This window comes from Chaetodon trifascialis, chromosome 21, assembly GCF_039877785.1.
Source record: "Chaetodon trifascialis isolate fChaTrf1 chromosome 21, fChaTrf1.hap1, whole genome shotgun sequence".
NCBI lineage: Eukaryota > Metazoa > Chordata > Actinopteri > Chaetodontiformes > Chaetodontidae > Chaetodon > Chaetodon trifascialis.
The window spans coordinates 1,520,457-1,545,313 of NC_092076.1; the positions used below are offsets into that span (position 1 = coordinate 1,520,457).

General features: G+C 49.5%; 2 protein-coding genes across 5 annotated transcripts in view; both read left to right on the forward strand.

The window, feature by feature from the left end:
• Positions 1–8,451, forward strand: part of rnf213b (ring finger protein 213b) — a 29,061-nt gene extending 20,610 nt beyond the window's left edge. The window contains exons 46-64 of the mRNA XM_070990770.1: positions 89–211; positions 481–582; positions 668–910; positions 1,206–1,290; positions 1,392–1,426; positions 1,515–1,618; positions 1,708–1,858; positions 1,955–2,120; positions 2,210–2,304; positions 2,385–2,633; positions 2,939–3,071; positions 3,152–3,235; positions 4,074–4,257; positions 5,520–5,721; positions 5,813–5,890; positions 6,075–6,272; positions 6,701–6,790; positions 7,281–7,459; positions 7,994–8,451. Of these exons, the coding sequence (XP_070846871.1) occupies positions 89–211; positions 481–582; positions 668–910; positions 1,206–1,290; positions 1,392–1,426; positions 1,515–1,618; positions 1,708–1,858; positions 1,955–2,120; positions 2,210–2,304; positions 2,385–2,633; positions 2,939–3,071; positions 3,152–3,235; positions 4,074–4,257; positions 5,520–5,721; positions 5,813–5,890; positions 6,075–6,272; positions 6,701–6,790; positions 7,281–7,459; positions 7,994–8,132 (2,640 nt within the window). The 3' untranslated portion in view covers positions 8,133–8,451. The remainder of the gene's footprint in view (positions 1–88; positions 212–480; positions 583–667; positions 911–1,205; positions 1,291–1,391; positions 1,427–1,514; positions 1,619–1,707; positions 1,859–1,954; positions 2,121–2,209; positions 2,305–2,384; positions 2,634–2,938; positions 3,072–3,151; positions 3,236–4,073; positions 4,258–5,519; positions 5,722–5,812; positions 5,891–6,074; positions 6,273–6,700; positions 6,791–7,280; positions 7,460–7,993) is intronic.
• Positions 8,452–8,669: 218 nt separating this feature from the next.
• Positions 8,670–24,072, forward strand: cep131 (centrosomal protein 131). 4 transcript variants are annotated; one of them, XM_070990215.1, is made up of 30 exons: positions 8,670–8,833; positions 9,795–9,991; positions 10,212–10,306; positions 11,825–11,936; positions 12,176–12,303; positions 12,652–12,756; positions 13,079–13,258; positions 13,367–13,484; positions 13,604–13,720; positions 14,138–14,330; positions 14,577–14,671; positions 14,762–14,890; positions 15,015–15,207; positions 15,296–15,393; positions 15,500–15,679; positions 15,855–16,046; positions 16,268–16,405; positions 16,510–16,635; positions 16,714–16,830; positions 17,094–17,123; positions 17,537–17,639; positions 18,949–19,150; positions 19,733–19,840; positions 20,553–20,670; positions 20,795–20,869; positions 21,486–21,628; positions 21,783–21,960; positions 22,089–22,285; positions 23,802–23,862; positions 23,964–24,072. In XM_070990215.1, exons 2-30 carry the CDS (start codon positions 9,806–9,808, stop codon positions 24,033–24,035), a joined length of 3,789 nt encoding a protein of 1,262 aa, XP_070846316.1. In that variant the 5' UTR covers positions 8,670–8,833; positions 9,795–9,805; the 3' UTR covers positions 24,036–24,072. The 4 variants fall into 4 exon arrangements, with proteins under 4 accessions (XP_070846316.1, XP_070846317.1, XP_070846318.1 ...); XM_070990216.1 differs by having other exon boundaries at positions 14,762–14,875; XM_070990217.1 differs by lacking the exon at positions 17,094–17,123.
• Positions 24,073–24,857: the final 785 nt, after the last annotated feature.

Genomic DNA, 24,857 nt, shown 5'->3' on the forward strand with positions numbered 1-24,857 from the left:
TCATTGCTCTATTAACCACCATCAGCTCATCATTTGTCATTCAGAAGGAAACAAGCACGAAGACTAAAACGCTCCTTTCTTCTCAAAGCGGATGATTCCAGCTAATGTGGACCAGTTCTTGTGCTGTGGGACGTCTTACCGAGCTGTGAGAGACGCCGTGGCCCAGGTTCTGCTGGAGAACAGAAGTGACGCCCTGACGGCAGAAATCCAGGTCAGAGAGACTGCTGAGCCAATAGGAAGGCAGATGATAATGTTCAGTTAAAGCAGCTCATGAGCAGTCGACAGCAGAGGATCTGCTGCAGCGTCATGTCTCCTAATGACCACTAGAGGTCAGAGCGGTTACATGTCTGAACAAATGAAATCAGCTGATCAATGACGCCTTGAATAACTTGATATTTGATTGTGCCATATTTAACATTTCAAGGCACCGTATGAACACATGCTGTGCTCCCTTACATGTCTGTTGTTTTGCCTCTGCAGAAGCTGAGGGCTTCTCAGATCAGCCTCCTCGCTCTGGCCTTGTTCAGACAGGTCACCTGCCGCTACAAGTCACCTGACACCAACCTGCGGCCCTCCTCGCAGGTCACTGTGCACGATGTCTCGTGAATTGTGTCGTTTGTAGATTTACTTTCTCTTTTTTAACGCGTAGCTCTGCATGAACTCACAGGAGACGGCAAGACTGGGAGAGCTGCTGAAAAATGTCAAGTCGAAGGAGTTCAGGGATTTCTGCAGCGCACTCCTGTCAAATCAGATCGGTGGACCGGGATCAAGCCTCCACATGGACGCGGACCCTTCGGCTCAGAGACAGCCCCTCCTGGAGCTGCTGGTCCATCTGGACTCGGTGCTCCTCAGCGGAAATCCTCTGCTGGATCCTCTCCACCGGATAGCCTTCCAGCCTCACAGTGCTGCAGTAAGACACTTCTTATCATTCATATTTCACTCTTGCTTCATGCTGGCTCCTGCTTTAAAGGCTCATTCCTCCGATTTTGCACATAAAGGTCATTTTGCTCTTCATGGGAAGGACAGTGAAAACAGTTCAGTAACGTCTTCTGTGGCTCTGGAGAAGACAATTTTCAGCTTCTCCCAGTTTCCACCAAAAATAGGAAAAAGGACCAGATTGCTTCAAGTTTTCCGATGTGATTTTTCAGTGTTTTAAAGAACAAACTTTATTTTAAGCTTTTCATTAACTGACGTTTTCCTCCAAGAACTCCTTCCTGCCAACCATGCCTGACGATCACACGAGTGAAGCCCGACAGTGGTTGACGAGTGACAGGAGAGCACAGCTGTACTGTAAGTATTTAACAGTATTATAAAGGGTTTTCTCTGCCAGTGTCCCCTCAGTCTGAACAGCCTGTCAGAATACACGTATGTGACGTTTACATCATTCACAGATTGTGCCAACGGACATCCGTGCTTTGTGGGAGAGGTACGAGCTGTTTTGTGTCCCTCTAACAGTCTGTAAGCATAGAAAAACTGAGAAATTATACATTACATTGTTCTGTGTTGTCCCATAGTGTGGTAAACCGGTGGTTATATCAAGATGTCCAGACTGTGGACTTCCAATTGGTGGCTCTAATCACTCTCCAGTGGACGGATTTACCAAACACACACAGCAAAGGTGTGAATCTCGTCAGTCCACCAGCTTTGCGACACTGTTTTCAGTCTAATATTTGTGCTTAATCCGCGTTCCTCCTCCTGTGTGTGAAGCGTCAGAGATCAAACTCGGACAGGACACGTGTTAGGAGAGGCTCGGCAGAGGTCCGAAGCCCCAGAGAGACAGATGACGTCTGCTCAGTCCTGCGTCCTGCGGCTGTTCACCCATCTGGCCATGCTTCAGGGAGCCAGAGGAAGTCAAAGAGTGAGGCTTGAGCTCAGTTTGCAGCAGCTTTGACACGTCGCAGCTACTGAAAGGACGGCACTGTGTAGTAATGCTGAGGTGTTTTCTTCGCCGCAGGGAGTCGCGGACATGATTCACCCCAGACCTCGTGATGTTTTCACCTTCCTGTGGAGCCACCTTGAAAAGGACATGCGTGTGCTGGGACAGACGCTGGATCAGAACATGGACAACACAGCGGTTACAGTTCATTTGATCCTCAACAGCTGCACAGAGTTCGCCTCAGGTGATGTGACCGTTCAGCCATTTTCAGCCTGCTGCTTTTCTTCTTCATGTGAAATACACGAGAAATAACTCTGCTGAATGTTAACAAAGCTTCCCGCAGACAAAGACACGATCTGTCCTCCAGACACGGACGGCAGCAGTGGGAGAGGCTCGTCTGTGATTCTGTGATCAACCCAGTGCTTAAAGTAAGGAACGCAGTGTTTGTAAAGCAGCGCTCTGACGGCGTTCAGCCTCTGACAGGATGATGGCGCCTCTTTGTTTTCAGGATCTGCAGAAGAATCTGGCTGAAGCTCAGAACAGGATCACAGCGGATCACGGACTTGCTGGGAGTCCCCTGATGAAGGTCCTCTGTGGGGACCCTGGGAACATGCTGTCCCTCCCCTCTGACTGCCCGACACATCGCTCCTCTTTCTGGACCCTCCCCGAGACGATGACGGTGGAGCGTTTCTCTCAGCTGGTGGGAGGACCGCAGGGACGCAGCTCCTTACCCCTGCTCATCATGTTCCTCAAGAAGGTACCGGTCCTCATCAGGGACATGTGGCATTCAGGCTGCTGCACACCAGATCTGAGCTGTTTGAAACCCTGATGTGAGGCAGAGTGAGCGCTGATGGTCCAAACAGAGGTCATATTAAATATCAGACATGGAGAAGGTGGTGAGGAGATGTTTCCTCAGCACCACCTTCAACAAATCCAAACATTTGAAGCTCTTGTTGCTCAGGACTTTCCTCACATGTATTTGTTGTATATGTTCATTAATATGTTAGTTGTGGTCCTGACGTTAGTGACAGCTTTCTTACCAAACTGGTGTGTTTGTTCCAGATCCACTGCGTCAGGCAGCTGCATCACCTGCCTGAGCTGGCTGCTCTGCAGTCGGACCTGCAGAGGGTGTTTCCTCTGACGGCAGACTCTGCACGGCAGAGCATTGCACAGATGTTACAGCGGATCCCAGCAGGTAGATCGACACGTGGTTTTTAATGGAGCGTACAGCAAGAGCGCAGACATCACAGTGACCTTCCTCTCGCTCCTCATCAGGATACCAGAAGAAGGTGCTGCTTGAGAGAGTGCAGACGTTCATCAAGGTGTGGAACCGCCTCAGAGCGGAGGTGGCCAACAACTGTAAGCATGCGCCATGAACAGATAGCACGAATGGATGAATGTTTGGTTCCCTAAACTGTACAGTCTGACATAATCAATATGACACGATTAAGATCTGCCACCACCTCTACCACCACTGCTACCACAGCTAGCACCACTGCTACCACAGCTAGCACCACTGCTACTGCTGCTACGACCAGTTTCAGTACAACCAACATTACAGCTAATACTTCTACTGCTATGATACTAAAAAGAAAGTTACTGTGATTTAACTCAGTGAAACATTATTATTTATAATAAATGGTGAAACCAACATGAGCTCTTCAGTCGAGCTGAAACGTGACAACGTGTGGAGAAACGCTGCTGACAGTGCTGAACATAAACACTCAGTGTTTGCTGTGATAATATTCAGTGAAGTAATGGAAACATTACATTGGGTCTCTTATTTAAGGCATAATTCTGTTTTTCACCCCTAAGAGGATAAAGATATTTCCATATTGCTGCACGTTTATTTACTGACGACAGTTTTGACATTTCACTGCTGCTGAGAGACAGATGTGGTCAACACTGTGCAGGACGACAGGAAACGTTTTTATGTTGAGATTTGTTTCATTTCTTCTTTTGAATCCAGGATATTCGTTCAGGGTTTAAATGTCAGCAGCAGCAGAGTTTAATGAATATACAGTTTTGATTGATTGGAAGTGAACCAAAGCGTGATCAGACTGAACTCTTGGTTTGGGTCAGCGTTGGAGCAGAGCTCCTCACCTCTGTGTGGGGCAGTGATTCACTCCGTCTGCCCCCCCGCCCCCCCCCGCATGGCTTCATGTGCTCTCTCTCCCATGCCTGTGTGTATATATAGCTGCAGACTTGGGCGTGGATGTGAACTTGTGTGAGAAGGAGGTGACGACCGAGAGCTCCGGGGAGTTTCTGACACCGTGCCGACATGGACCGGGCTCGTGTCTCCGAACTCTGCTTGACCTCCTGTTGGAGACTCACAACAGCCTGGTGAGAGAGGCCAGGAGAGTCCAGCACCAAGAGGACAGGTCAGTAACCAGGTCCAGGTCCAGAGCCAACGGCGATGGGTTTGAGGGGTTTCAGCTGATTTTAAGGCCGTGTTCAGAACGATGTGGAAATACAATTACAGGGTCATCGAGCAAAACGGTCCTCTTCCTCTTCAGTATGGAAACGTCATCTCCACCAGCTGGGACAGTCTTCTTGTTGTGTACGAGAAAACAAGGCCAGAACCCCAAATGGCAGAGTCACAAAACAGAGTCTTTATTAATAAACAAAGTACAACTGAAAATCACTGGGAACGGGAAAAAATCAAAGTACAACACGAAACCAAAAGAGCTCCAAAAGGGAGAGACTAGACTTACTATTGCTAGAACTGAAAACTCGCCCAACACAAAAACTGGCGGAAAAAACCCTCTCAAACAGTTAAGAACTAAAAGTGGACAAACAAACCGAAAAACTCCAAAAGGGAGAAACAAGTCTTATTAATGCTTGTAACAAAAAACTCACGCTCTAAAAAACTGGTGGAGGAAAACACACTGTAGACAAAGCACGTAGGTAAGTAGCTACTGGCACGAGAGCAAGAGGCACGAGGGAATCACGGCTGGACATGAGAATAGTCTGGCACAGAAACGAGCGTGCTTGGAGCATACAGTATGAAAGCCGGCTGATTGCCGATGCGCTGCAGGTGCGACTCGTGTGCCTCGCCCTCGTGCCAGCGGCTCCGCCTCTCCACACCGAGATCAGCTGTGGTGAAACGGAAAAAGAACAGATGTAAATAATCAGACATAATGAAAAACCCCGAGACCATGACACTTCTCCTCAAGGCTTCCTCATATGTCTTGTAAAAATGTGAAAATATTTCCTTCGTTATGTCAGAAGATTATTTATTAATTTACGTTTTTAACTGGCAAACAATCAGATGCGTCCCAGCGCACACTCAGTCCAGGATGCCTTGTCAGTATCAGTTCAAGGCCCTCTTACCCGCTTGTTCTGGAGCTTTCGACCACCTCACACAGTCTTCGGTAGCAGATTGAGTTTGCCTCTGGAACTTCTCATCCGTGTTGTCTCTGAAGTTGAGCTCCAACATTCATGCTGGACTTTGGCTCATGAAGACCTTTTGACATGGCTGAGAGCTCCAGAGCAAGTGAGTCAGTGGACCCTGAGTTGAGGTCGATTTGTCAGATGTTGACAGTCGTGAAAAGGTGAGCCTGAAGGAAACACGTTACTCTTCAGCCTCCTGTGTGTTTAAACCTACGACCTGTTGATCATAATTACTCCTGTTTTTTCCCAGTGAATACAGTGTTCCTTTAGAGAGGATCTCGGAAACCCAGCTGACCCTGTGCCACCCAGAGAGAGAGCTGCTCCCCCTGGTTTTAGCCCACTGCCACTACACCTTGAAGAAAGGTGGTGAGACAGACAGCAGCTACGACCTGCCGGGCATCCAAACCCAGCTGGCCCGTCGCTTCCTGGCTGGAAAACCACTTATCCAAGCGGTAAACCAGCGGCAGTCATACAGCTGCATGCAGGTGTCAGGTAATGCCACACGCTCTGCTAACCAGCGCTGTTCTCGTTGATCAACATCAGGACACGTCGAGGTACCTGAACAGACACCTGCAGGATTTCTCTGTGGTCCTGAGTGAGGTCAGAGGCAAGATTCGTCAGGTAAGACCATTTCAGTGACTGAGCTGCAGCGTTTTACGGTGCCGAAGTCTTCATGTGGAACTGACTACTGCCAGCCCAGCGGTCTTCACAGTAGTTTGCCCTGTAGGAATATGAGAGGCCACTTTGTTAGAGGTCACATTCCTTCCTTCACACTCGTCGCTGACGGTTTGTGTGTCTGCTGCAGGAAGCGCTGAAGGGCTCGCTGAGCAGCGCCGTGAGAACAGTGCTGCGTTCATACACAGATGTGTGCGATGCTGTGTTTGTGGTGGAGATCGGCCTTCGCTTTCTTGGCAAGACGGGTGGAGATCCTCGGGGTCAGCTTTTGTCCTACCTCACTGATTCACTGCAGATGGACCCACAGATTTCCAGCTCTGTAGCCAAGGTAGAAACCCCCAAATCCACAGCTATTCCCACTGCAGCAGTGCTATGCAATGAATGTGATAATGTCCATCTCATCTAGCAGTGCAGTTAAATTCACTCCTTTCTATCAACGCCCCTGAAAATGTCTGTCCTGCCGTACTTTCACCATATTTTCCATTCATTTCTGTAGAATATGAAAATCTGTCAGGTGAAACCAGCTGCAGTACAGATGTTTAAATTCAATACCTGCTTAATCTGCATTATCATGCATGTGGCGCTGACAGTGCAGACTTTCATTTTCACTGTGACGGATTACACAAGTCAAACAAGCTTTGCAGGTTTTCTGCACAGAAATGAATGGAAAACAATGGCTGCAGTAGAAGAAACACACGTAAAACATTTTCCCAATGTGAAAACAGACAAAAAAAATGCTGATTTGGTCTGTTTCAGAGTCTTGGAGAGAGCAAACTGGAACACAGCATATTCACCTGGCAGCTCCTGACCTGTTGGAAGTCTGAGCTTATGCTCAGCAGAAAGCAAGTGAGTATAAATAAATCAGAGACTTCCAGGAATTCCTCTTTCATTAAATAACTGTCATGATGTAGATATTATTGGTATTGTTGTCCGAATATTTTCTCACGTGTGTAGTGTTCATTTTTCTATTTGGCAATAAACTTGATTGAACAGACAGACAATTATAACATAGAAAAACTGTATTTTTCACTTATAACAGGTAAAACTGCGCATGCACCAAACCCCCTTTAAGACTTAAAAAAGGCAAAATCCATGAAAGAGACCCACAGAATTTGTTTTTGACTCATTAGTGTCCAGTGCTGGCTGTCAGTGACCGACCCTAAACGCCACAGAGGGTTCAGTTTTCTGGCCTGTAACCTGTTGAAAGTGTGCCGCCCCCAGTTTGACCCCAATAAAACCCGAATTTGAGGAATTGCGCTGCAGTTTCTGCCTCAAAGCGCTTTGCTGTTGTGATCACATTAAACATTGATTGCGCCTGATGATGATCGCCTTTCAGGACCCGTTTCAGAGGCTGCCCTCGGAGTTCCAGCAGAAGCTGTCTGAGGAGGAGCGGAAAGGCCTGAAGGTTTTCCTCGCGCTCACAGACGTCGACGCTTTCTCTCTGGAGCTGCATGAAATTCTGCTGCTGAAGACGAGCAGCGCCGCGCCTGACGAGGGTTACCAGCCACACTGGGAGTAAGCACAAGCCATTTGTGTCCCCCCTCCCCTCTATAGTGAAAACACAACTAATTTACCTTTTGTGAGTTCAGTTTTTGTAAGAGGTAATGCACCAAATGGTAAAACAATCCCAAAACAGTGGGATTACTGGCATGTTTTCCCTTGTTTACCCAAGAGGTGTTTTTAGGAGTAAGAATTTATTTTGAGCTCCTGAATCTTAAGAAGTGTGCCTATTGTCAGTTCAAAGATGACCACCCTGGTCTAAAGGAATCCACTGATCCTAGACAGCTTTAACAGAGTGAAGTGTGGAGGTCTCACCCGGGGCGCTCCCTTGGGATTTGTAGCCCGTTCATCCAGGACCAGAGCGTGACCCCTCCAGGCAGCCATCTGTCAGGGGAAAGGAGCTTAAGTTGTATCCCCTCAGCCACAGGTCATTGGTATTGAAGCAGCAGCTGGGCAGGGAAGTGAATGGGAAGGCCTGTGGTGAAAACAATGGACGCAGCGCTAACAGTTGTTTTCTCCATGCCCTCCCTCCCTCCTTGCTGTCCCCAGCCTCAGGTCCACCTTAGAGGGCCATTTGGAGCAGAAAGACCTTCCACCTCTGCTGGGGCTCGAGTCTTTACCAGAGGACATCACCCTGGGACAGGGGGCTGACGTGTGGAGGGCAGCCGTGGAGTATAAAAGAAGATGAATAACCTCGACAGACAGCTGAATTACTCCTCATCTTTCTCTCTGTCATTGTTGTTGCTGCTGATATTTTGCTAATTGGATATCAGGATTACGATAGGCTGTCCATGAGTCATTCACTCCATATGATAGGTCATGTTCTGATTCAATATGCATTTCTGAGATGTAAATATTTCTGTCTCTGTGTCTTTATATGATGAAAGTTCAAAAGAGAGCTAAAGTGAAATTAATTCAATTGAAGCAGGGCTATTTTCGTTCATTTTGTTAAGTTTGATCTGTCAATTAGGTGTCGGGGAACATAATAAATTAACTGAGTGAACTGGAACTTTGTTTTCTGTCTGTTTCCCAACAACACTGATAACTTAAAATAATGTCACTGCCATCACGCCTCCCCATGCAAGCTCAACCAAACCCTGTTTTGAGCACGCCTCTTGGGATTTACACAGTATACAGACAGCTCTGCTGAGCCTATCAGATTCACGAATGAAGCGCTATTATTCTTTTTCCACCAATCACAGACGCCGAGAGGCAGACTCGCTCTGTGTCGTTACCACAGCGATGATCTCAAGCGTTATTTGGCTCTCCGTATTTGTCCCGAGTCAACGGACTACTTTCGCTGGGTGTCAAGGGATTGTGCTGGGGATTAAAACACAACCGTGAAGGCGTATTAGAGATTATCAGCGATGGTGCCATCCAGCTCCTGAAGTGAGTAGTTAACGCCGCTCTGCTTGTTCAACAACCAGCATTTTAGGGTTCATTGCAGAGACGTTGAAGACGTTAACTGTTAGCTTGATGTGCTCGCTTTGACAAGACTTCACCTGAAAACCAACCGTTTTTATCCGTCTTAAAAACCAGCGTAACTTATTAATAACTGGGAAATAACGGTTAACATTAGCTGAGTGTTACGTCCGAGACGAGGCGGTGATTTAACAAATCAATGTAAATGAACGTTATTGTGCTTCACTGACGTTACTGTGCAAAACATCCAGATTTGGATCAGGTGGGAATAATCTGTCCCAGTCAACGGTATTATTAGTGTGTTAGCTTACTGAACGGTTCCTAGTATTAAGATAACTAGCAAGTATTATTATGGTAGCTTCATTTGCGTTAGCTGACGACCGCTTTGTAGCCGTTTGCTCCCGTTCAGCGTTAATAACTATTGATTTTCATCATGCTTATCACTCTCCTCACTCTTATTTTGTGATGGGAAGATGCTAACGTTAGCTAACAGCTAACGTACACCTGCCACAGCGGAGCCTCCGTCTGAGGAGAGCTGGACTGAGAGGTGCTCGCGCTCTGTTTGGACGTCAGGCAGCGTTAGCCTCGCGCTCTCAGCTGCGTTTCATTTTGTTTATTTAGGTTTTACCTGTGAGCTAGTTTAGCTGACATGAAACTCCATCTGTCAAAGCTCAGAGCAGCACCTAAGAAATGAAGTGCAGTTAGTGACTCTCCTGTTTGGACTTCAGCTTGTTGTCTCTGTCAGGTCTCCCCAGCTGGAGTAAGAATAGTCAGTGGTTTTGTTGTTGGTTACGCTTGGAGACAAAACAGTCAATGGAAAGTGGCTGTTACTTCCTCTGTTGTTGTGGTTGTGCCCAATGAAACCCTGCTCAAACAGCTCAAGGGGCCTATTGTGTCTCATATCCAGGTCTGCTTTGTTCTGTTCCAGGTTTTCTGAGGATGCATACAACACGCAGCCCCTCATCCATCCCGACAAGCGTCTCAGGAGATGCCTTGGACCTCAGCTTGTCAGGTGCCCAGCTTTCCATCTCCAAAAGACCCAGCAGCGCGTCACCTGGGAAGTACTTCTCTCGGTCTGTGTCGGTTTCTGTGGCCAGCGACAGCAGAGGAAAACGCAACACCCTGGTGAGTAACTGCGCACTGCCACATGTGTCCTTTTGCACTGGCAGCAGAATAGAGCTGCACATAATTTATGAGTTATAACATAATCTGTTCAAGATGCAGGAATGAGAAAACCAGGACTGTCTCCTGCTTGGTTGCTTGTTTCAGAATTCTTCATGATACCAAGTGTGTAAAGCTTACAAACAGGTTTTCTAATACAGTAACGGGCCTTTTAAATCCACAGAGCGATGCCAGCTTTGGTAGCTCCCGCTCCATCAAGAACCTGAGGAGGTCCAACAGCACCACTCAGGTTAATCAGCAGGCCAACATGGGTTTAAGGTAGAAACGCACACCGACACGCACACCTGCAGACCCTCTCATGTCTCTGAGTCTGTTTTCCTCATTCCTTATCACTGACATTGACACACTGAACTGCATGCAGCACAGTATGTGCTGTTACACGTACTCTGCAGAGCCTCGGGACAAACTTGCTCTTAAGATTCAGTTAGATCATCAAATGACCTTCATAGTGACATGCATGCTTCTGAAATATGAAGGCCGTGTTTGGAAATGACAGAAAGGAATGCCTGCGTTTAGATAATGTGTGTCAGGCGCTCTTGTATAACCAGGGACAATCTCTGCAGCTGAGCCGGCTTGCATGGAGCCTTTGCCATTAAAACCAGGGTGCTTCTCTTCAGTGAGCAACAGCTGGCAGCCCTGAAGCTTCAGCTCTGTGGACAATGGGAGCTGTGACGCGCCAGCTCCTGCATGATAAAGGGTGGAGGGAGGCTGGGCGGCTGTTGCCAGGGTCGCGGGGTGCAGCGACTTGCTTTGTCCCAGGTTAGAGGGGGAGGGCCAGGACCTCGAGGTCAGGTTACCCCCTCCACCAGGAGCCAGTGAGAGGAGAAGTGTGTGTGCACGCTCTGGTTCTATTGTCCGGCAGCTGCCGCCACCCACCCCCCCCCCCCCCCCCGCTGCCTCTGAGGATGCAGAGCAGAGGGGCTTTAAATTTTAAGACTTTCTAAATACCCCCCCCCTGAGTCTCTGAGTCTTTCATGGCAGTCAGTGGGTCACTCACCACCCCTCTCCACTGCTTCCCCCCTTCATGCATCACCCTCTTTTAAAGCAAAAAGCAGAGGAATGTGCTGCCTGAATAGTGTTGTCAGATTGCTTTTCATTGGGCCAGCTGGCTTCACTCCCCCCCCCCCCCCTTCCAAAGATACACACAGGGCAGGCTGCAGCACAGATACCAGTGGAGGCCAGAGCAGACAGGAGGTCGCCCAGTGATGGAGGTGCTGGTGTGTCAGGCTATTTGAAGGATGACTGACGGGCCTTTGGGATCAACGTATGCACGCACGCATTTACATGGAATCCATAACGGAATTCCCCCCAGCAGACGGTCAGCTGCTACATACTGAATTGCAGTGCTGGGGGGGCGGAGAAGGGGATGAGTTCGCATTTCTGCAGCTGTTATTACAACATTTAGTCACAAAGCTGCCACTAAAAGCATGACTCACGGCCCCTGCTTTGTGTCAGGTGGTTTAGTTGTGTGTTGTGCACCGCTAAGCTCTTTTTCTGTGGAAATTGAGCAAAGAATGCCCCCCCCCCATTCACTAGGACAGATTTGAAGTAATTTCCGTGGCTCACAGCTGCTGCGTCCATCTTTCAAAGAGTCCCTTCACTCAAGCTATAAAACATACATGCTTTCCACCCTGCTGGAGGGGCGTCTATCAGTGCGAATGCTTTGGCCTCTGTTGACTCCAGTGGCCATTTGACTCATGGCAAAAAGTACAGTGCTGTATTGTTCTACAGAAGACAATGGATCTAACCTGTGGTTGGTTTGTGTGCATTTCCCAGTCAGGACCAGAGTGAGGACTACCTGTCCCTGTTTGACAGCAGCTCAGATGGACGCAAGAAGCTGGCCAGCCTCTGCAAGGCGTCACCAGACAGAACCACATGGAACATCCTGGTATTTGTCATCAGCCACACTCTGACCTTTGCTCACTTGTCATCACACTTGATTTAACATATATGTTGATCATTACCTTACTTATGCTAAGTCGCTAAAAGGCATTGCCAGTATCAGACAGTTTTTCCAAAGGTGACCCAGCTCACCAAAAGTGTTTCCTGCTTTCCAAACATTAAAAACAAGTGAGTTTTAAGTGTGTCAGATTCAGGCCGTAACACATGTATTCTCCATTCTTTAAGGACGACCAGCCCAGAGCCTTCCCCCTGCACTCCAGCTCCCGCAGCACTGGCAGCGTGGACTCTCCCACCAGCCTGAAGAAAAGAGAGCCCGGCATCGCTCTGGCTGCCACTTTCACTGCCAACAACAGGTGGGCAGCGTCTCTGAGCAGGGGCGAGCCTCGCCTCAGCCCGCTGACGACTTGCACTGCAGCATTCTGTGCTTCTACCTGCGTCTCGTGTTTCATACCTGTTGATCATGGCAGCTGATACTGCCTTCAGGAATTCCACCCACACACAGACTTTTTCTGTAAAGAAAATTGTCAAAAAACCAAACTGTGTGGGCAGAGTTTGTGAGCAGTATCAGTTACTGTAAAGCCTTGAAAGGGTGAAGGGAGAAAAGGTGGCCGTGCGTTCTAAACACACCTGCCATCACATGCTGGTTAGTAAGTGAGAAGTGTTTCCTGGAGAGAGTCACCGTGCTTTTTCCTTTTTCCCAGGAGCAACAAGGGAGCTGTGGGGAACTCCGTCACCACCATCTTACACAACAACTATTCTGAGAAACCTCTCACGCCGAAAAGCTCCAACCAGAAGCCGTCGTTTAAGTATGTCCTGAAATCAGCACAATTACTTGGCCGGCATTGGTTTGGTTGATTCAGCGATTAAAGCTGACGTCAACCGTAAAGAAAAAAATGCTCGATTTCAGCCAGTTAGAGCCGGCTGCCTCCAAAATAATCAATGTCATGTGTTTGAAGGTCATATTCAGTGTTTACCTGATCAGTTCCAGAGGTACGAAATACACAAACTCGTACTGAAGATGAGTTTAAGAAATCAGCCGTCACATCTTCATGCAGACACTTGTCAGTTACACGCGTCTCAGTTGAAGTCTAGCGTTGAAGGATGTCATCAACCGTATTTGTCTCTCAGCAACATCCTGAAGGCCACAGCAAACGACGAGGTGTCGCTTGAGAATGGCTCGCTGACAAAGTCCCAGAAGAACTTCTCCTCAGCTTCCTCCAGCTCCAACAACAGATCTCCAGTGTCGGCCCAGCGCGGCAGCCCCGTCCTGCCTCGGAGGAGGGAGGTCACCGAGGAGGAGGCCGAGAGGTCAGACCCGCTGAGCGGCCTCAGGGGGGCTTCAGGGCTTCTGCTGTGTGTTTACTGTGCCGTGTCAGTTGTTCTGCGACTCAGTGCAGTTCTTTTGTGTGTTGGAAGGTTTATTCAGCAGGTGAACCAGGCAGCACTCACCATCCAGCGCTGGTACAGACGCCATGCCAAGAGAAAACAGGCTGACCAGGCGGCACTCAGACACATCCTTTCCAGTAAAAGAAAGGTATCCATCTGTCCCCATGCTGCTCACTCCCTAACCCTTTATTCCTCCTGGTCTGAGCTGGTTTCATTGCTTCTTACAACGGCTGCTGCAGTAACACTATCTGCGTCTCTTTCTTTCAGGAGTGGGAGGAGAGGACAGAGGAGGACAGTCGCCTGGAGCAGCAGCAGAAAAAGGACGAAGACAGGAAACGGATCCGTGAGGAGAAAGCTCGTCTGGCTCGCCTCGCTGCCATCCAGGTGCCCACCTCTGATTTACTCCAGCGGTTCCAGTATTTCCCCTCAACAAAGAGACATATTTTAAAAAGATGGACAAAACTGATACAGCAGAGCCTGAGACAGTCTGACTTTTCATCATTAACGTGTCAAGTGCAAAAACACTGGATCCTACGCTTCCCATAATAATCAGAAGCATCTTTTTTTAGGCACATCTTTCTTACTACATGTTTGAAATCATGTCCTCCACATGTTAGCTTTCTCTAAACAAAAAAAGAACGTTTTGGACAAGCATTACCAAAACTAGAAACTGAAGTACACTTCATGACCTTCACCACTGGTCCTTTGAACCAGGCCTCTTTGTGGGGAGTCGTTCCGACATTATGAGCTCTTACATTATGTAAACATTGTGCTGTGTCTCCCCCTGGTGTTGTGTTGCAGGAGCTGCAGCAGAAAAGAGCGCAGCACGGTGCAGAGGTGCAGCATGCAGCTGAGGTGGAGCTGGACGGCCTGAGGCAGACCGGCGCAGCTGGACGCAAGAAGCCGCCCAAGATCTCCCCCACCAACAGAAGTCCAGCCTCGCCGTGCAACAACAGCCCGATGTCACCCACCGACGTCAAAGCCAAGAACACAGGTCTGTGTGTCTCTGTTCCGGCCTCTTTTAAGTCTTCCGTCTCTGGACATCGAAGAGTCTGAGAGTCAAAAGAACGACTGTAGAGAAATGACTTCCAGTGCACAGAGACACACACACTGCCACAGAAACCTGCCGTCCTCGTGGTGTTCTCGTGGTATCTTGTGGTGTTTTGTGCTGTGGTGTTTCATACGTGGATAATACGATTGTATTGTTTTAAATGTATTGATTAGTTATTGGTTTCCCCAGATTCCAATCTGAATGTTGTGGCTGACTTTGCTGAGCTGAGCTTTCGAGCCGTTTCCCCGGCGTTGTCCAATAACAGATGCTCTCAGTGTTCCCAGGTAAGTAACTCTTAGCTCTCCCACTCCTTCATTCTCTCTCTGTCTCTTTCTCGGGATGTTTAACAAATCCTGTCTGTTTTCCACCCGTAGGATCAGGAGGACAGAGCGGAGGTAGACATTTGCCTGGAGCAGCAGCATCAGGAGAACGACAGGAAATTGATCCGCAAAGAGAAAGCTCGCCTGGCCCGCCTCACCGCCGCCCAGGTCAACACCTCTGATGTACGTACGCTGTTGTAAACCCTAATTCAGGGTAAAACTAAATGTTTTTAAAGTGCTCATCTTCTCACGGCGCTTGTTGGGTCCTCTTGGTTGTGTAATGTCTCCATCTGGTGGTGTGGCACAGGAGCTACAGCAGAAGAGATCCCAGCGGGGTTCAGAGGCGCAGCATGTCGCCGGGCTGGACCAGGACAACGTGAGGCCGACTGCTGGGGTAGGACGCAAGAAACCGCCCAAGATTTCGCCAGTCAACAAGAGCACAGCCTCACCGAGCAACAACAGCCCCATGTCACCCACCAATGTGAAAGCTAAAAACACAGGTATCGACGTCATGAAGCCCCACTGAACGCCAAGAACACGTGAGAGTGAGCAGTCTGTTATAACCATGATGCTCAAATGTTTCCACAGACTCCAATCTGAATATTGTGGCTGAGTTGGGTGACCTCTCCAGCTTCAGAGCTGTTTCCCCAGCTTTGTCCAATTGCAGAGGTTCCCAGTCTTCACAGGTAAGTAATGAAAAACCTTCAGCTGGCCTTCAGCGGGTCTGATCGGGCTCCCTCTGCCAGCGTACAATGCTAAAGCACGCACATGTTTGTTTTCTCCACGCTCCAGGAGATCCTGCAGAGGTCGGTGAGTGTGGAGGACCAGCGGCAGGGAGCTTTGTCCAGCAGGGCTCAGTCCAAAACCACCCTCAACGAGCTGCTGGACACCCTGAAGCTGTTAGAGGAGGAACCAGAGAGTCTGTCCGAGCTGAAGTGCTACCGCAAGGAGAAATACGCCTGGATCGATGAGGTGAGACGGCCTCAGTGCAGCATGGCGTCTCATCGCCTGCAGTTTTCATGTCCCACCTCTGCTGTGCTCATCTTCAGCCAGAGGGACCTTTTTCTTTTCTTTGTCCCGGAAAAAACACGTTAATCAAATTAAGCCATGACTGTAATCTGCGTCTCCACCGTGTCTCTCATTGAAGGACGGAGACTCCAACTCTCTGACCACCGACAACCTGGAGCGTCACGGCCAGCTGAGCCACCACCCCGCCCTGCCAGACGGGGGCGCCCTGCTCTCCGAGGCCAAGCTGCAGAGCATCATGAGCTTCCTGGATGAGATGGAGAAGTCTGAACAGGAGAGACCACGCTCGGTTACTTCAGGGTCACACAGAGAGGTCAGCGATTTCTGAAACTCACGCAAGCGTTTGTTTCTTTGTGGTCTCATTCCAACAACCACTGTCTCTGTGTTAGATAAATGAAGCTGAGGGTAGATGTTTTTTGAGTCAGTCAACCCAAATCTATCAGTGGTGAGATTATATTCATCCTGTGGTTGTTAGATTTCCTCATTAATAACAAAAAGGCTGACGCGTGTCGACGGGTTGCTGTGTGATCTCAGGCTGTGCTGTCGGAGGAGGAGCTGGTCGGTGTGGAGCAGGCATCTGCCACCGCCGCCGAGGTCACCGGCTCCATGATGAGAATCAAGCTGGAGCTGGAGGAGAAGAAGCGCACCGTCAACATGCTGCAGACGGCGCTGGTGAGGGAGTGCACACATGTTCCAGAACAGCTGGTCCTGTTAGCCGCTGCAGATGACCGTCCTCAGGTGTGTTCACTGTCTCTGTCTCCTCCCCTGTCCCTCAGGCCCAGCAGAGGGAGCTGACGGTGAGACACGTGAAGGAGACCGAGAAGGAGCTGATCAGGAACTTCCAGCTCCAGAAGGAACAGTACGAGTCCACCATCCAGAGACACCTCACGTTCATTGATCAGGTACAGTCCGATCCTGCAGCATCGAACCTTTCTCACACGTGTGCCTCCACGTCTGAAACATGCTCCGTGTTTCTGCAGCTGATCAACGATAAAAAGGCTTTGAGCGAGCGCTGCGAAGGGGTGGTGGGAGAGCTGAAGCAGGTGGACCAGAAGTACACCAAGAAGATCGCACAAATGCAGGAGCAGCATGAAATGGTGAGATTTTTCCACCGGCTGAAGATCGTGAGCTGCAGTGATAATTGACTGTTTCCGTGAGGATTGAAGGGTTTGGCTCAGATAACTCCTGCTGGTCTGCTTCTGCTGCGCGTCGTGCCTGATCGTCGTGTGGAACTTGCTTTCTTGCAGCGCTGCTTTTAACTGTCTTCTCTCTGTTTTTCCCCCTCTCTCTTCTTCTTCCTCTTCTTCTTGGCTGTCATTCTCTGTCCTTGTCTGTATACCTGTTTTTCTCTGGCTTTTAGGTGTGGCAAATTCTGGGTCCCTTGTGTGAGGTAACTTTTTTTCTCCTGTAATCCATCCATGCTCATCACAGTCATCTCTCTCATTCTACCGTTCCTTGTCCTTTCATTTGTCTGTCCCTCTCCACGTCCGTTGGCCAGTCTGTCTGCATGTGAGTCTCCTCGGTCTTTTCTCATTTATCTCCAGATTTAGACCTAAAGTTCACGTTGCTTTATGTTATTTGGATAATTGTCTTGCCCAGACTGAACCCTCCTCCTCCTCCTCTTCTTACCTGTGTGGTGTCTTTGTTGGTGTTTAGTTTGTCCTTGTTGTCACCACCTAAACTGATCCCGAGACCTCCAAAGTATGGTCTTTGCTTTTCACTGCTGTTGTCTGAGGGGCCACCGTCACTTCGCTGTGCCACCATAATTGACCCTCCTCCCTCCTCCACCCCCTCCCTCTGCAGGAAATCAAGAAGTTGAAAGAGCTAATGAGCGCCACGGAGAAGATCCGCCGGGAGAAATGGATTGACGAGAAGACCAAGAAGATTAAAGAGATCACAGTCAAAGGTAGTGTAAACAGAGCCTGAGCTCACAGCGGAAATCTGAGATTAAGGCATCTTTGCTAAAGCTCTGTTAAGACCAGGGCAGAAATAAGCAAATGTGTGTAATCCTGGGAGTAACTTTCCCTGCCTGCTCTTATGGAGTACACACACTCCTCCACTGTGCAGGTGTCATGGGTCCTTTTCCTTGAATGTAGCATGGCGGCGCCTCCTTCCCGCCGTCCTGCTGTTGTTCAGACATAAAAGAAAGATGTATGAAAGGATCTCAGCCCTGATCTACTCTGATACCAGACTCAGTCCATGAAGCCTTCGCTCTCCCATGTGTCATGATTTGTGATTTTTAGAAGAGATGCCATTAAAGGACTGTGTTAGGGATAATCTCCTGTTTACGCACAGTAAAGTAAGTTTGCAGGTTTTGGGGGAGGACAACTGCAAATGTGAAAAAAAAGCTAAAAACTCTGAGGGTGGAGTTAGAAGGAGGTGAGTTTACCACACCTCTGCAGCCCACTCCTCATCTCTGCTTCAGACGGGTGACCAGCATAAGGCACCTGGATGGCGGATTGGACTGTCAGAGGTGCATTGTGGGTAATGTAGGCACCGTGTTTTGACCAGGAAGAAGAATGTGGACAGGTTTTTTCAAACTGTTCATTGTGAGTCTTCTCTGTCTTAGAGGACACTGACATTGGAAAGGTAGAAAAGATGTCGCCTTTGATCTCTGATCGATCTTTGGATGTTTCAGCTGACGTGACTTCAGCTTCTTCCCGCGTGGCCTCTGTAAGGCCTCTGACCCTCCAGCAGCTGGGAGTTCAACCTGCCGTCGCGCTGCAGTTTGTGTAGTGTTCATATGAAAGTGTTCTTTACTGTACGTGAGCACAAAGCTCGCCTGTTGAAGTCGTCACTCACACTGTATGCAGCTGCTGGTTTTTGCATTTTCGGCCTGTTAACCACAGCGTGGACAGAGAGGTACAGTTCTGTCTCCACAGACCTGCTGTGTTGTTCTTCTACTTGCTGCCTGTGATGAGCTGATCCCATGAAAAGTCCCAGTCAGTTGTCAGCCAGTGCTGATGAGCTGTTTGTACAGCCACAGGGCTTCAGCACCCACAAGAGTTTGTATTTCTTCACTCAGTGGTGATTTTGGTGTGTTTTCACTGACATCTAGGCCTAAAATAAACCTGCCTCACAGTCATTTGACTCATCCTGAATTATCATGTAAAAAAGCTGGAATCATCCCATTTTTTCCCAGCACATTTGAGCTGTGGTCACTCTGCAGACCCCGACTGGCCACAGAGCATCATCGGCTTCTCCTCCTCCCTCAGGGCTGGAGCCAGAGATCCAGAAGCTGATCTCGAAGCACAAACAGGAGCTGAAGAAGCTGCGGACGCTCCACGAGGCGGAGCTGCAGCAGGCGGACGAGCGGGCGGCGCAGCGCTACGTCCGCCAGTGTGAGGAGCTCCGCCAGCAGCTGGAGAGGGAGAAGGAGGAGCAGTGTCAGAGGGAGAGGGAGCTGGGCAAACAGAGGTACGCATGTCGCGTCCTCATCACTCACCCTGGCCTTCTGTACAGGAGCACACACCACATACTGCTAGAGCGGATCTATATTCTGTCTTACTTGGCTTACATTCTTTGTGTATTTCATAGACTCAAGGAGCACCAATAAACGCCGTAGATGGTAGCTTAAAACCTTAAAAACATCCAAACTTGTACTCGTCTCTTGAACCAAAGGAGAAATTAAACAGGAAGCAGCTTCAAAGTAAAGGTCTCACAAACCAAACAGCCTCTGTGCAGCTTAAAGCATTAAGAGACGGCCTTCAGCCTGAACAGTTAGTTCAATGTCCTCCTCGGGATTATTTTTGGAAGCGCTGAAATCATGATGCTGTACTGCAAGACAAGAGAGGCACAGATCTCATTTTTCATCCATCCAGGCTTGATCTCGTTCCACACCAGCACAGTTAATGAGTCAGCCACGTTAAAGGCTGTTGGCAGGAGTTTCATTGATTAGTCGCATGCTTGTGTGCTCTGTCAGACGTCGTTCATGTTGATTTTAGCAGCCCGTGAACAGTCAGATTCAGGCGTGTGTGTCTTTGTTTACGTGTGTGTCAGATTTGAGAAGCAGCTTCAGGAGGAGGAGCTGTCCCTGCAGCAGCAGAGGAGGCGTCTCTACAAGGAGGTGGCTGATGAAAAAGAGCGGCTGGCTCAGCTGGCGGCAAGGTAAGGCCAAAGGTCGCCTGCCTGTGTGTTTCCACGGTGAAAACCTGAGGACATAAAGCAGGATGTGAAGCTGTTAGTCGTGCAGGAGACGTTCCCCTGAAACTTCTCTACTAGCCTCCAGAATAAGAGGCTGAAGCAGTGGAAAACACGCTGGGTCCTCTGTAGATTCCAGGCTGGCTTCGTAATGCTGGGACACTCCTGAGGAGCCTCTGGCACAGCTTCCAGTTTACACATGTTTGTTGCAGAGTGGACGAACTGTTCCTGTCGTCCCCACCGTCCTGCTCCTGCAGAGAATGTGTTTATTACCACTGTGAGATTGTTTGTGTTTGAGAGTCCATGTCCCCCACAGTCCCACCAGGATTATCTAACACATACTGTCCTTACAGATTTCTTTCCTTAAAAAATGCTGTTGCAGCTGCTTGGCTGTCAAACAAGAGACCATTAGAAGACAGAGGACTGAAGTCAGACATTTACATGCCGGGTTAAACCCTAATATTGACTTTTTGTAATGTGAAGTTTCATCTCACATTGACGATGCTGACCGCCGTCCCTGTCTGCACAGTAAGACTAAACGTGTCCTGGGCCTGTAACAGCACTGTCAGGCAGATGTGCTGCTGCCTCAAACATCTGTGGTGACTTGACTCTTGGACATTTTGTGGGAATATTATTGTGCTTCTGCTTTTCAAGGCTCTTCTTCGTGTTTGTCCGACAGGCAGCGCGCTGAGTTGGAGGACCTGCGGAGGCAGCTGGAGGAGAACAGCTCTCTGGCTGGACGAGCCCTCAGAGACGAGCTGGACAAGAGCAGAGAGGAGCAGGAGAGGAGACACCAGGTGATGAGCAGAAACTGTGCAGAATGACGTCCAGAGATCGAACTTACTGTGTTTGTCAGACGTTTGCACTTCTGTCAACATCCTGCAGAAATGTGCTAACTGGGAGTGTTGTGTGTGTAATTAGGTGGAGATGAAGGTGTTACAGGAGCGTTTGGATATGGAGAAGCAGACCTGGGAAGAAAACTACAAGAAGAAGGAGGTTTGTTGACTCTCCGTTATGAATGTGTGCAGCTGCTTTCTTCTTCTTTTGTCCTGAACCTGCTCGAAACTGCTCCTTCTATTGTTCACAGTGAAGTGCAGCAAACCACACAAACACTGTCGGTATTATGTGCTCATTCTTAGTGCAGTGCAAATATAAGATTACAGGTGTGTCGAGAGCAGCTGTGTCGATACGAGGGGAAGTTAGCTCAGAGTAAAAAGAACAAAAAAGCTAAAAAAGGTGTTTTTACAGGGCAAGTAGTCACCAGCTAAGGTCCAACAAAGTGAGGATGATTCGTGCTTTCCAGCCCTCTGCTTGAGTTTGACTTGGATGAATCACTCAGGGTGTTCATCACACATGATGAGGAAGAGCAGCCAGAGAGTTCTGTAGAGACTCAACCAACAAGGAGCTGATGACGAGTGTATCTGACCCTGGGTGTGTTACGTCGCTCTTTTATGTGTATGTGCATCTTTATGAGGTGAGAAAGCAGCCCAGACAGACAGCGTGTGTGTGTGTGTGTGTGTGTGTGTGTGTGTGTGTGTGTGTGTGTGTGTGTGTGTGTGTGTGTGTGTGTGTGTGTGTGTGTGTGTGTGTGTGTGTGTGTGTGTGTCCACAGGAAGTGTGGCTGCTGAGCCGCGAGCGCGAGCTCAAAGAAGGTCTGCGACGGGAACGCGACAAGGAGATCGAGCTCGCCATCTGGACGCTGGAGGAGGAGACCAGCAAGGACAAAGAGGAGTGTGAGAGGGCAGCTGACAGCAGGTGTGTGTGTGTGTGTGTGTGTGTGTGTGTGTGTGTGTGTGTGTGTGTGTGTGTGTGTGTGTGTGTGTGTCCACTGAGTGTTGCACGATTTCTAAAGTGCAGCTTCACCAAATGTTCTAAGAGTTTGAATCATCCGCCATGGCGCTGTTGTCAGGGTGAAGCGCGTGCGGGAGAAGTACGAGGCGGAGCTGAGGGAGCTGGAGCGCTCGGAGAGGACGGCCATGGAGAAGCAACAAGAGCTGAGGAAGCAGCATCTGGAGATGGAGGGAGAGCTGATGAGACTCCAGGCCGTGCTCAGACAGAAGGACCAGGAGACCGAAGACATCGCACAGGTGAGTCAGTCCGTCAGAGGAAGAGGGCTTCAGACTCTGCGTCTTACCGCTCTGTCACTCTTCTGTCCCACAAAGAGCACAACACAGAAAACAGGTCCCACTCTAACGTCCTCCTGAACTCTGCTCAGACCAGGGACAAGCTGGTGGACGAGCGCCGCAGCCTGGCCGAGGTGATCAGGCAGGAGTTCGCCGACCGGCTGGTGATGACGGAGGAGGAGAACCGCAGGTTGAAGGTGGAGGTGTCGGAAGTTCGAGCCAGGCTTCGGCTGGAGGTGGAGAGGGTCAGCAGGGAGAAGGAAGAGGAGCTGGCTGAAGTTCACCAGCGGTAAGTAATGACACCGTCATCTGAACCAAGCTTTGCTCGTTCACCCATAATGCCTCAGCGTTATCACACACGGCTCTGATTTCAGAGATTAAGTGAACCGCTGTGCTCTGAAGAAAGTGATAGAAGTAGATTTTTACAGCTTTTGGAACGTGCGACGGCGTGTTACTTTGATCGTAGTTGGAGATATGACGCAGTCATCCTCACACTAACGGGTGAAGCGCAGACGAACAGCGCACAGAGTCAGCCTTTGAGTTCCTCTGTGTGAAATACAATCTGATGAACTGAGCTCACCAGTTGGCATGTTTGGAAGTTCCAAAGCCAAAACTGTCTGTAGCTCAGCGTCAGCAGACGATGAAAGGCCCTCTGTGTGGAGGCACAGACCGCCTCAGGATCCAGGTCAGAGGCGGACTCCACGCAGCCGGATCCCGTCCTGGTCAAGGTGTCCGAAGGAACGCTGGCTCACATGTTCAGTCTGCAGCGCAACAATCAAAGGTGGAAACGTGAGCTCTCCGCTGAGTGTGTGCCACTGTCTGATAGAAGAGAGATCTGAGTCAGGAGGCTCATTCTGAACATGACCTCGTTAATGTCAGCATGGCCTCCAGGGCGGCTCTTCCAGCGCTACGCTGTTTCTGTGACACCTACGCTGAACGTGTTCAGACGCTGAACGTTACACCATATGTGACGTTCAGCGTCTCGTTCCACAACCTTTGGTATTAATACGCTTCAGTGGAAAGACTCCAACCGTCTGAAATCTTTCCACCACATTTTGGGATTCGCTCCCGTTCAGCCGCAGGAGCACTGACGACTCAGCATTCCAGTTCATCCCAGAGGTGTTGGATGAGTTTGAGGTCAGGGCCAGTCCAGCGAACTGGGAGAAGCGTTTCATGGAGGGAGCGCTGTCACATTGAAGCAGGAAAGGGACAAACATGAACTGTTGTCTGAAATATCGTTCTACACTGAAGCATTGAAGTTTGGTGTTAGCCGCAAATTCCACCGGGCGCGTCCCATTCCAGCTGCGACGCGGCCGCGTCCCATTCCAGCTGCGACCCGGCCGTCCGAGCTGATCGCAGCAATTCCAGCTGATCTTTCCGATTCCAGCAGAAGCACCGCAGCATGTTTCAGAGCAGGTTGAGCCGGACAGGAAGCCAGACACAGGAAGGGCTCACAGAATCTGCTCAGTTTTCAGAATAAAGCACCCTGCGCAGTCTGTATCTGTGGTATTTCTGCCCACATGATTGTTGTATGTGATTAAAAGTTTTTGTTTTGGTACCTCAGCTCTCCAACAAAGAGCCAAAGATGTGACCTTTTCCCTTTTCATACTTCTTGTTTTGAGGAAGGAAGAGAGGAAGAGTGGCTTCGTTTGATCTGGCTGACACGTTTCTGCTCCCATGGTTTTCACCACAGTCACCATGGGGGGGGGGGTATTGTTGTTTTCACATGGGAAGTGAAAAGTGCAATCAAAACCTCTCGTTGTTTTGTGTCTTTCATTCACGTCCTCCTTTCTGTGATTTCCCAGAGTGAAGTCGGCCATCTTGAAGAAGGAGGAAACCGTCAATAGTCTCCGGAAGCAGCATGAGGTGAGAGAGCAGACGAAGCACAGCAGCCTTTCTGTCAGAGTGTGATTAGTCCAGGAGAAATGACTGACAGCGCGTGTAAACATGGCTCTCTCCTCTGATAGGCTGCCCTGAAGAGGGCGGACCACCTGGAGGCCCTGTGGGAGCAGCAGAGGAAGCAGCTGCTGGAGAAGTGAACCACAGGAAGGCCTGGTTTTATATCTGGAACCCCCCCCCCGCTCTCAGCTCCAGCCATTGTGTCGCTTGAGCCCCCACCTGAACCCCCACCCCACCTTTGGATGTTGTTCCAGCAAGACTGAACCTGTGGAGGGTTGAACAAGTGACTGAACCTTGTCCTACCTCATTTGAAAAGTACAAAATGGGGAGATGCACTGGGCCTCACTGTATAGCCCCCCCCTCCCCACCCCCCAGGCATGAAGGAGCGTGTAGTGTTGGAACACAGACCACGTGGCAGCAGGCGAAAAGACTATGGATGGACTTCCCATTCTTCTTCTTCTTCTTCCCTTTCCAAAAGGAGCATTACTGCAGTTTCTGTGACCCCCCCCCCCCTTTTCAGTCAGTGGGAGCTGGAATGCCTCCATGTTCCCCACAAAGATGCCACAGAGAACAGTTCCAGATGTTTCTGAAACCAGCCCAGGCCTGCGCTGGTGTACAGTGGGATAAGACGGGGGGGTCGCTCTCTGTAGAGGACCACGGACTCACGGACCATTTAGCATCAGTCTGAGCTCCTGTCTGAACCGATCGAGCCCCCGGTGCCCCCTTTACCTGTTGAGTGGTGTGTTTGGTCCCGGTGCCCCCTCCAGCCGCCGCAGCCCTGTGACCAGCTCTGAAGGCGTGTGTGGATCTAACAGCTAGAAGTAGAAGAAGAATGTGCTAACGGTGGTTTGCATGTAGGGTGTTGCTAGAAAGAGCTAAAGGACGTGAAGGCAGAGAGGAAAAGCAGTGAAGAAGAGTGAGAAGAGCTTTGAATGTTTGTGTATGTGAGGAAGAAAGAAGAG

Bases quoted from the DNA above. Each gene is read 5' to 3' on its own strand.
- cep131 (XM_070990215.1), top strand. From the start codon at position 9,806: ATGCATACAACACGCAGCCCCTCATCCATCCCGACAAGCGTCTCAGGA. The intron at 19,151-19,732 runs GTACGCATGTCG...CGTGTGTGTCAG, and splicing joins AGGGAGCTGGGCAAACAGAG to ATTTGAGAAGCAGCTTCAGG. The intron at 20,671-20,794 runs GTGATGAGCAGA...GTGTGTAATTAG, and splicing joins AGCAGGAGAGGAGACACCAG to GTGGAGATGAAGGTGTTACA.